The sequence below is a fragment of the Notamacropus eugenii genome, chromosome 4 (genome assembly GCF_028372415.1).
Source record: "Notamacropus eugenii isolate mMacEug1 chromosome 4, mMacEug1.pri_v2, whole genome shotgun sequence".
Classification (NCBI taxonomy): Eukaryota; Metazoa; Chordata; class Mammalia; order Diprotodontia; family Macropodidae; genus Notamacropus; species Notamacropus eugenii.
The window spans coordinates 120,575,112-120,588,519 of NC_092875.1; the positions used below are offsets into that span (position 1 = coordinate 120,575,112).

Genomic DNA, 13,408 nt, shown 5'->3' on the forward strand with positions numbered 1-13,408 from the left:
TTTACAGATGAGGAAACTGAGGCCCTACTAGACCAAACTGAAAAATAAAATAATAATAATAATAAATCTCAGCAAGTCAGAGGAAAATTTCTTTTGATCCACCCACCTCTAGTTATTAATTAGTTATTCACCTCAATAAACCTTAATATTTTATTGACTGATACAATATTTAATTTGAATGAGACTTCTGACCAAGGCCACTTGGTCATTCTAAGTTCTCAACTAGTTATTGCTAAAATGCTGTTGCTATGCCTGAGAATAAAAGCAGCATATTCAGAAAGGGAAAAGAAAACTTCTGACCAACAATTTATTCAAATTAAATTCCACAGGTTACTTATTAACCTGAGAGAAACTGTCCCAAACCCTCAGAGAAGTGTTATAAACCTTCACCAGTCCTACCACTATCATTTTAGCGAACTACGCGCCACTTCTGTCTTTGTCGTCCAAGAAATCTACAAAATGGGCAATCGCCATGTAAGTAGTCTTTTCAAGGGGGAAACCAACATAAAAAAGGAAACCTTAATTTTGCCAGGCATGGGATGAGAACTCATAAATTTAGCAAACATATGTGATGATACACATTTGCAATCTGAAATCTGGATTGATTTATACAAAGCTTTTTCCCTCCTGGGCTGATGTGACTTTTTATTCACTTCAACTATGTAGCACTAAAATTTTACCACAACTGGGAATTTCTTTAGATATAATTCAGTTAATTAGCTAAGAAATATCATATCCTAAGCATGCAACAAAGAAAGCAATGTATTTTAAGAAAGCAACAAAATAAGCTATGGTGCCTTACTTATAATAGTTTGATGAGTGAATAAATGAAGGCATTTTGCTTCATCCTCAGAGAATTTCACAAACCATTAGTTCCACAGTCTTGGTTGGGGAGAAAAGTTCAGCTCTTTATACAAATGTGCCAATCAGATAGCAGGATAGATGTGTTGGCTGTGGTTCTGTCTAAACAAAGCACCATGTAATATGGATGTCAAAGGAAAAATTCAGTCATCCAGTTTTCATTCACCCAGAATCAAACATATTTGAAAATGCCCAAGTAGTAGACGATGTTTTACTCTGGGTTTAATTCCTGTGAATAGGAGTAATATTTGGAATTCCTTGACATCATATGGACATTATTTAAAAGGTACTAATGAATATAGGATCTCCTTATTTTGGTGAATTATACTTTTAAGGAGAAAAAAAATCCCTGAGGCGAATTGTGTTTGCCTGTCATTATAAGTGATGTTTAAGAGGGAGCATTTATGGAATATAATAAGGTTTATATATGTACCCTGAAACCAATCAGGAAGTGCTATATCTCTGTGCTAACTGTAGCATTGATTACAAGGTTTTTCTGCTTCTGCCTATTTAGTAAGTAGGGAGTAGTGAATGGAGGGAGATAAGTATTTACATAGCACCTGCTATGTGCCAGGTACTTTATAAATACATCATTTGATCCTCACAACAGCTCTGTGAGGTAGGTATTGTTATTATCACCATTCTACAGGCGAGAAAACCAAGGCAGACAGGGATTATAATCCCTGGGTTAAACCAGCGTCACACTAGTAATTGTCTGAAGTCGGATTTGAAGTAAGGTTGTCCTGACTCCAAGCCTGGCACTCTATCCACTATATCACCTAGGTGTTCCATATTTACTCAGGAATTTTCAAGATTCCAGACCTAAAGATACTATCTTCAAAGAGGCGTTATTTAGTAAGCTAAAGGAAGGCAGGTCACTTTGGCAAGTGATCCAAGATCATGAACAGTAGTTTTGTAGGTTACCTTTGGGAGATACTAAGACTCACTTCTGGAGTACTCTTAAAAGATCTAGGGCCTTGGGAAAGTTTTCATTTATTTATTAACCTAGCTTATTGTGATTCGTTTTCAGTCTTTCAAATGTTACAATTTGGCTGGTCTTTAAGCATTTTTTATTTCTTTATTTGGATCCTCAGAGTTTGGCTGGTCTTTGAGCATTTTTATTTCTTTATTTGGATCCTCAGAGTCAGTCTTATCAACTTTCAGAGGGCCATCAGCAGGTACCCAAAGGGGAAATCCCATCAACTCCACCAGTTCAGCCCCTGAACCAACAGCCAGGGAGCCAACAACCAGGGAGCCAGCAATCTGTAAGCATTTGTCCTGTTCTCTGTCTCAAGGAAGAGCCTAGCTGGACCTTTTACAGGCAGCATCTTCCAATTGTGTCCTGTAACTTGGGCCATGGAGAAAGGGTTCTCAAGCTCTTTCAGTTAATTGCACCTTACCTTTCACTAAACCTTCCTCTTTTCTCTATTTCTTATGAATGGAAATAAACTCTAGAGTTTACCATACATATTCACATAATTACCATACATATTCACACATTGCCATAATTCTGTTTAATATGAAAGGAAATATTGTGTGTGTGTTCATCCTTCGTTGCCAAAGAAGACCATGCCATCAGAGAAATGATGATATGACTTGCACTTGACTTTGTTTTGAGTGAGGGAGGGCTGTGCAGGTCACCAGTCTCACTTCTCCTCCAGAGCCATCTGAACCCAGTGACCAGATATTCCTCAGGATGACTGGAGATGAGGCAATTGGGTCAAGTGACTTGCCCAAGGTCACACAGCTAGTGAGTGTCAAGTGTCTGAGGTGAGATTTGAACTCAGGTCCTCCTGACTCCTGCAATAGTGCTCTATCCACTGCACCATCTAGATGAAAGGAAATATATATGCACATAAGAAATAAAATAGATTAATTTCAATCAGATGATATGATTATTTACCAAATATTCCCTCTACCCTCTTGACAAGCTTCCCATACCCCTTGAGATAGACATACACCAGTTTGGGAACTCTGACCCCCAGAGAATGCTCCTGCTTACACATATTTCTATACCATAAACTATCTTATTTCAGTGATTTTAATTGTATCATATTATTAATGGACCCTTTTCTCCAGGAGCTTGGAGCAATTTATGTGTAAATGAATGATGGACTATGTTTTTCTAGGAACAATGTGGAATATGCTGAAGAGAATCAGTATCCCAGTTCAGTAACTGGGAGTTTGGGGCCTGGGCCATGATCTCACTTCTGCTTCGAACTCGCTTATGGCCAAATCAGTTTATGTGCCTGGGCCTCAATTTCTTTATCTATAAAATATGAATATTGGACAAGATAGCCTCAAACTTCCCTCCCCATTCTGGTATCCTATGATACTAAGATCTCTATAATAATATCAACCAAGTCAAGTCACATTGAGTCTACCAGAGAGTATTGTACAAAATACTCAAGAAGTGAGGAATGGATGAGAAGCAGATGGTTGAGAGCATGAAGGAGGAAAACCTTAAAGGCAGTGGAATATTGCCAACTTGCCAAGGATCTGTGTTTCAGAAGTATGGGAGTTCCCATCCTCTGGAAGATCATTAGCCTTCTATATTCGCCTTCTATAACTAAGTAGATGAGTTTATAGAATTATCTGCAGCTCAGACAAGTCAAGTGACTTCCTCCTGGTCACACTACTACTAATCATCAAGGGATAGGATGTCACCCACCTGAACATTATATTTTTTTTAAAGTTCTGTATTATTAAGCTCCTATAGAACAACAGCTAAGGCAATAAACAAATTTTAAAATTACTTCCAAGTTTTAAACATTTTTGACCTCAGTGCTTTTCTACCACTAACAATCTCTAAAGATATAATATGATGATGAAAATATATTAAGAACTAGCACTTATATATTGCTTTAAAGTTTGCAAGGCATTATATGTATATCATTTTGCTTGACCTTCACAGCAACACTGTGAGGCAGGTACTACTGTTATCCTCATTTTACAAATGAGGAAAGTGAGTCTGAGAGAGGTTAAATGACTTGCCTAGGGTCACATAGGAAGGAGGCAAATGTCTGATAGGATTTGAACCCAGATCTTTTCCTCAAACAACTCTGGGAAGAAGAGAGGGCAAGTATGCTCTCCATGGAGTCTGAGGATCCAGTGCTTTGAGGGCTCTTCTGACTGCTATCTTTGTGACTCTAGACCAATTACTTAACTTTTCCGGATCTTAGTTTCCTCATCTGTAAAATAAGAGAATTTGAAAATATGGCCTTTTAGGTCCCTACACTAATTGTGATTATCCCCATCTTACAGATGAAGAAACAAAAGATTTGCCCATGGCTACAAAGTGTCTGAAAGGGAAGTGAGCCCAGGTCTCCTAACTCCAAGTCCAGCCCTCTCCCATCACCACTGAAATGAAACCAAATAAACAAACAAAATCCGGGTTTTAGCAAGACTAAAATTGAGAGCATCCTGTGTAAGTTGAGAGGCTGGTCCTCCAGACCATTGAGGCTAGTTCACTGCTGTTCCCCAGGGAAACACCCAGATGACAAATAGAGCATTTTGCCAACTGACAAAGTAAACACAGGGGGTATCAAGGCTACTGAATTATCATAAAGAAAAATCCTCAAGGACAATTCAGTTGGATTTATGAGCATTTTTGTGCATAGCATTTGAGTTGGAAGTCAAGAAGTCATCTAGTCCAGATGCCTCATTTTATAGAGGGGGAAACTGAGACCTGTGGAAGTTAAACCACCTGCCCAAGATCACATGGATAGTCAGGCGCAAGAAACATATCACGTTACCAACCCAGGTCTAGGAAAGAAGTAAATTTAAGCCACACAATTAATTTTCCATCAGGGCCAAAGCCTGGAGGTATTGAAATCATTGCTTTGCAAGATGGTAGTATGTTCCATTCAGATGGAATTTTCAAAATCCAACTACCTGCAATTAAATTAAGGCTGTGGAGTTTTCGCTGAGTACCACGTGATCTCAGGAAAAAAAAGTCTGTGTTCTCATCCAAGTTTTGCCATTTTACTAGTTATGTTACCTTGGGTGAGTCACATTTCCTCTTTGGGTTTGTTTCCTGCCCTGTAAAATGAGAGAACTGAACCAGACGGTCACTAAAGTCAGTCAGTCAACAAGCACCTACTCTGTGGTTGGCACTGTGCTAAGCCCTGGGTTACAAAGAAAGACAAAAAACAGTCACTACCCTTGAAAAGCTCATAGTTGAATGGGAGTTGGGAGAGTGGAGAATAATGTATACATAATTAGATATATTGGTAGCTAGGTAGAGATCACTATTAGTTAACTACTAATTAATGGATAGGGCACTGGGCCTGAAGTCAGGAAGATCTGAGTTTACATCTGACCTCTGACATTGACTAACTATGTGACCCTAGGCAAGTCACTTAACCTTTTTTTGCCTCAGTTTCCTCAACCATAATAATAATATCTACCTCCCAGAGTTGCCATGAAGATCAAATATAATAATGTTTATAAAGTATTTAGCTTGGTGCCTGGTAGATAACAAGTGCTATATAAATGCTAGCTATTATTATTATTAGCTATAGATGTAGAGAGCATATAAAGATTATCCGGGGCAAGAGGCAGGGAAAGGGAGAACCAGGAAAGGCTTCCTTAAGTAGGTGAGATTTAAGCTGAGTCTTGCAGGAAGCCAGGGGAATTCTTCCAGCTCTGATCTCCTATGATTATAAGAGTTTATACAATGGATAAAAAATGAATAAAGCATGAAGTCAAGTCCAGTATATTCTAAAATTTAATGTTTGGCATAGGAAATGGCACTAGATTTGAAGTCAAAAGATCTGGATTCAAATCCTTGCTTTGACATTGACAAGGTGTCCTTAGTCACTGAGATTCAGTTTTCTCCTTTACAAAATGAAGTAATAACCCCAATGAAGGTGCCTTTTAGCTCTAACTCCTCTATTTCTGTAAGTACCAAGTCACATACAGCAGTATTCTTAGCACCCCTCCCTGTAACAGCTCACCATCTAAGGCACACAGAAGCAGTACCAATATCTCTGGACCCCCATATACAATACTGCTGTTCAGCCCATGTAGAAAATACTTGGGTGCATCATGAAGATACACTTGGTGTCCAGCAGTATCCAGGATCTCTTCCTCACATTTTGAATTTTATTTTGAGCAGCAAGATGAAAATTAAAATGTTCATGGTGACCTCACTGAAGAGATGAGAGAGGAAGGTTGCTTTTCCCAAGGTCAAAAAGCCAGTGTATATCAGAGATGGGACTTGAAGCCAGGCAGTCCTGACTCTGCGATCAGCCCTCTTACCTCTACACCACCCTCACATGTAAGAATGGCAGTGTGATATAATGGGCAGATCACTGGACTCGGAGTGAGGAGAACTGGGTTCCCCTTTTCATATATGATGAAAAACAAGTTGGTTGACCTCTAAACACCTTATTTTCTTCCTCCATAAAAAGGAGATAAAAATATTTGCCTGGTCTACTTCATGGGGTGAAGGGGAAGGGTCAAGAGCTTATCTTTGTAAAACTTTGACTCTATAGAATGACAAACTACTAATATTCTAGCTCTGCTCTGGCAACACGCTTGCTTTGCTACCTTGGCTAAACAGCTTCTCTCTCTAAGTCTCCATATCTTTGATTATTTTTAAGAAGTGGGGAAGTGGGGAGGATAAACTAGATGATCTCTAAGAACCCTTCCTACTTTACCATTCTTTGATTCTCTATACAGTGTATACAAATTGTATGGTTTGATGCAGATGTGTGAATTGACAGATGCCAGTGCTAGCAGAAACCTAGTGTGTATTGATATGTCCCAGAAAGTTCACAAATGTATCACAGGCTATAAAAGGGGGGGAGTACTAATGTTTTGTCATGTTTCATTCTATAGAACATAGTGACAAACATGTAGTCTAGGCACAACACTCCCCAGTGCTGCCAGATCCAAATTAAAATGTAATTGGGAAATACTTAACAAAATAAATAAAAATATAAAAGAAAATTGATAATATATTTAAATGTATGGTTTCTAAGTCAATATGCAGCATACAAAGATTCTTATGTATGGTTTAGTGGTCCCATATCTATTTGAACCTGACAGCACTCATGTGGAGCATAATTCTGGATTGCTTTCTGGGGAGCTCTCTGTTTTCTCCACCTGGATATCTATGAAATAGATCCTATTAGACTGCCAAATATCCCCCACTTGCAAGCACTCATAGCTCATGGCACCAAAAAATTTTTGTTAATAAATACTATGTAGCCCTATTTGTGGCTATCCCTTTCAGGGACCTTAAAGTCCCTTCTAATTGTACCAAGCTCCAATGATGTCTATCTTGCTTCCTTTTGGCATGTGATGGGGCTCCCTCTATTGATTTCCTAAAAGATAATGTTGGCCAAATCAGGTCATCTTACTTTTCTTGGATGTAAGGCACTAGGCTCATAGGGTCTATTATTTACCACTTTTCTTATCCCTTAAACTTAAACTACCTTCTCTTTTGCCTGGTTTTTGTGCCTTTATTATCCATCATATGCAGAGGAGCAGGGCTGGGGACTGAGGTACATCTATCCCGTAGAGTTCTCACTTGCCTTCAACTAACTAGGAGGTCCCCGACTCAAGATGGCATAAGTTTCACCCCAGTCCTATTGAAACTAACTGAATTCGACTTTACCACTCATTAGCTGCTTTAAGATCTTTAGGTTAGTCACTTGACTGGCCCCAGCTTCATTTTCTAATCTGTACAATAGGGATAATAATGCTTGCAACAACTCCCACCCAAGGTTGTTAAAAGAATCAAATGAGATAGTGTGTGTAGGACTTTGTAAACCTTGATAAGAATATTAGATAGAATGGGGCCTTCCCACAATCATAGAAAATTGACTATGAGTGTGGAGTGCAAATATCGTAGTAATTGGCAAATAATTGGGGGGAGGGGTTGGCCCAAGTTTAATTTCCAGTGATCATAAAATAATAATAGGGCTAACCTTTTAAGGTCACATCTGAAATCTACAAAAGTGACTGACCCTGAGGACTCAGTAGAAGAATATGTTTTGATTCCCGGAACAACAGGTACCATAATTAATAGGGTACTTGTTCACACTAAAGTCATACCCTCTCCATTGTTCTGAAGGTATCAGTCTTGAGCCTGGACAGTTTCAAATATATACTGGCTAGCAAGAAATTTGGGGGCCCTTCCTAAGAGTGTCCTCTCATCTTGGTTCTTCTTATGCCCATGTAACATGGACAAATCATTTAACCACTAAAGGAGGAAGTTCAAGTAAACCAAGAAACAACAAACTATGGTCTATGGGCAAAATCCAGCTCACCTGTAGTTTCTGTGTGGCCTGCAAACTAAGAATGGTTTAAGACTTAAACCATTCTTAGCTTGCAGGTCATACAAGAGCAGGTGGTGGGATGGATTTGACCCACAGACCATAGTTTGTCAACCCTTGGACTTGACAAACCCCAAAACTCTTATAGCTTATGGTGATGGAATATCAGAGCTGTAAGGGACTCCAAGCCACACTTAACCAAAAGTCTCTTTTGTACTAAGTGACCGTGAAGGAGGTGGATAGATACACATCAATACTAAGAGCTTGGTGGAGACATCACTGCCCAGATGAAGTAACACCTGAAGCCAAGGAAACAGACCCTCAGGGCTCCCCCCTTACTGAGGACAGCAAGATGAACAAGAACAACTCAATTTTAAAAGGGTCCTGAATAATCTTTGAGATTTTTTGCCAACATGGGAAATTCTGATAAGACTAACCATAGGGGGAAAAAAATCTTTTTCAAAGGAAACATTTAGCAACTCCTGTGACTTCAAGGCTTACACACTTCCTTCATTTGTTTTTTGCTGAGAAATGCCTCTGATTGACTGTGTACTTACTCTAAAAGAGTCAAAAAAGTTATGAAAACCCAATCTATATCTTAAAAAGTTGAAGATGCTATCAATACAGTCTTCCTTAGTGCGCTAATGAATTTCTTTTCCTTTAAATTTAGCTACTCAGTCTATTTGACCCTGAGTCCTCAATCAATCAATAAACATTTGTTAAGTACATACTATGTACCAGCACTGTACTAAGAGTGGCAGATTTAAAAAAAGGCAAAAGACAAACCCTGCCCTCAAGGAGCTTACAATCTAATAGTTTTGTACACTTGATGGTAGGTAGAATTCATCCTGGACTCTCAAGGGATACAGATTAGGAAACTTCCATGACACAGTCATCTAGCCTCTAGTACCTCCCAAAGTGAAGAAGAGGTGATACAAGGAGACTCTCAAGGTCTCTCTCAAGAACTCTGGAATTGATTGTGTGACATGGGAGACACTGGCACAGGACCACTCAGCATGACATGCCCACATCAGAGAAGGTGCTGTGCTCTATGAGCAAAGCAGGATTGGAACAGCTCAAAGGAAACAGTATGCACAAGTTCAGAGTATCCACCCCAAATGTTCGTGCAGATTATTTGTGCCCAATCTGTGATACAGCATTCCGAGCTCATATTGGTCTGATCAGTCACAATGGGACACATTGAAACTTGACTTTATTATAATGATATCATTTTGGTCCTCTTTGAGAATGAAGGACAACAACCAACAATACTGTGGGCTGTTTCCAATATTCCTTATCTAATTCCTCCTTCTCTTAGATGGCCTGTAATAGCCCTCCACAATAATCCTCCTTTTCTTTCCTTCCTTCATTGATCTCACTCAAATGTACTTTATCATGCTTCCTCCTTTCAGTTCCCAGATTTCCTCCGAAGTCTATCTTCTTAATGTACAAGGCTAGTTTACCACTCCCTTTGAAGTTATAATCTTTCAGAATTTTACTTGAGTCATGGGTCTAATCCCATCACAGCTCCATCAAAGCTAGATAGTGCAGTGAGTCACTGCTGTTGTTGAGTCATTTCAGTTATGTCCAATTCTTTGTGACCCCATTTAGAGTCTTCATGGCAAAGACACTGGAGTGGTTTGCCATTCCTTCTCCAGACCACCTTGCAGATGAGCAAACTGAGCAAACGGGGGTAAATGAGTTGCCCAGAGTCACACAGCTAGTAAGACTCTTAAGACTGGATTTGAACTCATGAGGATGAGTCTTCTGGACTCCAGGCCCAAGCCTTTATCCACTACACTACCTAGCCGCCTAGTGCGATGAGTCAGAAGACTTAAGTTCGAATCCTATCTTACACATGTATTGGTTAAGTGATCCTGGAACAAGTCACTTAACCTCTCTCTCCATTTCCTCACCTATAAAATTAAAATAATAATAGTACTTGCCTCACAGGTTTGCTGTTAGGATCAGATAAGATAACATACACAAAGGGTTTATGTATAAATACTAACTATTACTATCCCACCAAATCTCCAGGATGCCTAGGAGTTCAAATACGCTTTCTTGCTTCAGAATACCTACTTGATCTTGTTTATTACTCATATTTTGTGTCCTTGTATCTAGATATCTGGGGATATTCATTCCATTGCTGACTCTTTTCTTGGATTTTGCCTCCCATAAAATGTTGGTCTTCCCTTTTATAATTCTGCCTATTATTTCTGCTACTGTCCATAATGTTAAATCCATCAGAGCTATATGGGCAGCTTACTTCTCCTTTCTTTTCAATTTAAAGCCCTCTTAAATAGATTCACAAGACTTCTAACAAACATCTACCTGTAGATCTACTATTCTCTGATAAAATGCCAATAGATTATCGATTCTTACTGGTAGTTGAATTAAAACAAAAAAAATCTATGTACAAATTAATAATAAGCTGTTTACATCATTTCTTTTAGATGGTATGGGACAATTACTTAAGTAGGGTAGCCAGCACTCAGGTACTGTGGTATTATGAATCCTACATCAAGTCAAGTTCAGGTCGAGACAGCTAGGTGGCACAATGGATAGAGTACTAGACATGGAGTCAGGAAGACCTAGCTTTAAATCTGGTCTCAGATGCTCACTAGCTAAGGGACTCTGGGCAAGTCACTTAACCTCTTTCTACTTGCTTCCTCATCTGTAAAATGGGGATAATCATAGTACCTATCTGCTGAAATTGTTATGAGGACCAAATGAGATAGTATTTGTAAAGGATTATAAAACCTTAAAGCATTATATACTGTATAAATATTGGCTAGTAACAGTAGTAGTACAGTAGTAATGATAGTGCCAAAACCATTATCTTTCAATTCAATTCAATAACTATTTCTCAAGCTAGTTACTAAACTAAGTGCTGGGTCAGGTACAAATAGAAGTAAGTCACAATAGGATCATAGGATTTGGAGCCAGAAGGGACCTTGGAGATCAAGTAGTGCAAATCCCTCATTTTCCAAAAGAAATGTCAGAGACTTACGAATGAATTGTTATTCTAGACCAACCCTTAAGTGATTCTGTGAACAGCATTAACTCTTCCAGTGCACTAAAGCATTATTCATTATGTTTTCCAATGAACCAAATAGTCCCTTAATGGTCTAGAAGAGTTTTAATTCCCTTTTAAATGTATCAACCAAATCCCAGGGCACCACTCACATACTGATGATCTGGCTGACCGAGAAATATAATTATACTCAACCTAAAAAGACTACAAGCACTCAGTTTGTAGGGGGAAGGGGATATAATGAAAATAATTGACATTTAGTGACTTTTCAAACCCTGTAATGAAGAAAGCTCATTACCTCGTGAGAGAAACACCTCTCTTAGCTAGAAATGCCACTCAGGCATTAGAATCCCATTAAGGCAATACCACAAAACATACTATCAACAGAGGTCTATAAGAATCATAGGAAGACCAGTCTTCCTAAGGATTGCAAAGGAAAGGTCCTTAGTAGAAAATATGATTAGAATTTATGATTTTTCAAGATGTCATAATATAGTGTCACTTGAAATCCTACTTTATCTCCTTGTGTTTCTCCAAAGTGAAAGATGAACTACAATAAACAAGCACCAAGTATGGGTCAGGCACTGTGCTAAATGCCGAGATTAAGGAAGGCAAGACGGGGCAGCTAGCTGGCACAGCGGATAGAACACAGGGCCTGAGGTCAGGAGGACCTGAGTTCAAATCCAGCCTCAGTACTTACTAGTTGTATGACCCTGGGGAAATCACCTAACCTCAATGAAAGGAAGGAAGGAAGGAAGGAAGGAAGGAAGGAAGGAAGGAAGGAAGGAAGGAAGGAAGGAAGGAAGGAAGGAAGGAAGGTTGGATGGATGGATGGATGGATGGATGGACAAGACAGTTTGTACTCTCAAGGAGCCCACAGCCTAATTAGGGATTAGGATTAATTGAAGATAACGAATTAGCATAAGAGGATTCAGGAAAAGTTTCTTGTAGAAAGCAAGATTTTAGACTTGGAGAAAGCCAAAAAAACTAAAAAGAAGAGATGGGAATGTGCCCGTGAAAGTGCCTAAAACTGGGAATTGAAATCTCCTGTTTGAGGAAAAGGAAGGAGGCTAATATCACTGGAGCACAGAGTACATGGGATTGAATAAGGTGTAAGAAGGCTGGAAAGGGAAGAAGGGGCCAAGTTATGAATTCCAAATAGAAGATGTTGTATTGGATCCTAGTGTTGATGGGAGCCACTGGAGTTTGAGTAGAGAAGTGACATGGTCAGATCTCAACTTTAAAGGAAGATGAATTTGACAGCTGAATGGAGGACAGACCAGAGTGGGGAGAAATGAGTTAGGGAAACCAACAAGGCTACAGCGATAGTCTAGGCATGAGGTGAGGACCTACCCCAGAGTGGTGGAAATGACAAAGGAGAGAAGGGGGCATATACCAGAGATGTTAGGAAGGTAGAAACAATAGGATTTGGCAACAGACTGGAAATGAGAGAGGAGGTGTGGTGAGAAATAGTAAAAAGTTGAGGATGATACCTAGATTTCAAGCCCTAGGGACTAGGAAGATGGTGGCATCCTTGATAGTAAGAGGGAAGTTCAGAAGAGGAGAGGGTTTGGGGAAAATATAATGAGTTCAGTTTCAGACATTTTGAGTTTAAGATGTCTCTGGGACTTCTAGTTCAAGATGTCCAAAAGTTAGGTGGAAATTTGAGAATGGAAGGCATAAAAAAGTTTGGGACTAAATAAGTAGATTTGAAAATCACCTGCATAGAAATGATTATTGAATCTATGGGAGCTGATGACATCACCATGTGAAATAGTATAGAAGGAAAAGAGAAGAGGATCTTACAACAGTCTTGTGAAACACCTACAGTTAGCAAGAGGGACTTGAATGAAAATCCAAAGAACAAGACTGAGGAGAGATCAGATAGGGAGGAGGAGAACCAGGAGAGACTGGAATCAGGAAAACCTAAAGAGAAAAAAGGATCAAGGAAAAGAGAGTGATTGACAATATCAAAATTATGCAGTTAGAAAGTATAGAACTTGATAGCTGATTGGATGCAGGGGTGAGGGAGAGGCAAAAGTTAAAGGTGATGCCAAGATGACAAATCTAGAAGAATGGTGGGACCATGATCAGAAACAGAGAAGTCAGAGAGTGGATCAGGTTACATGAGAAATTCTGTTTTATACATATTAAGTTTGAGGTATCAACAGGACATCCGAATGGAGATGTCCAGCAGATAATTGGAAATATCAGGCTGGAGCTC

General features: G+C 39.2%; 1 protein-coding gene across 2 annotated transcripts in view; it reads left to right on the top strand.

Annotated features, from left to right (window-relative positions):
* The first annotated feature begins 372 nt into the window (after nt 1–372).
* The window catches only part of ANXA13 (annexin A13), an 83,302-nt gene continuing 70,266 nt past the window's right edge, over nt 373–13,408 (top strand). The window contains exons 1-2 of one of the 2 annotated variants that reach the window (XM_072603149.1): nt 373–474; nt 2,004–2,126. In XM_072603149.1, the coding sequence (XP_072459250.1) occupies nt 460–474; nt 2,004–2,126 (138 nt within the window). In that variant the 5' untranslated portion in view covers nt 373–459. The remainder of the gene's footprint in view (nt 475–2,003; nt 2,127–13,408) is intronic. The other variant, XM_072603150.1, reaches the window with a different exon arrangement.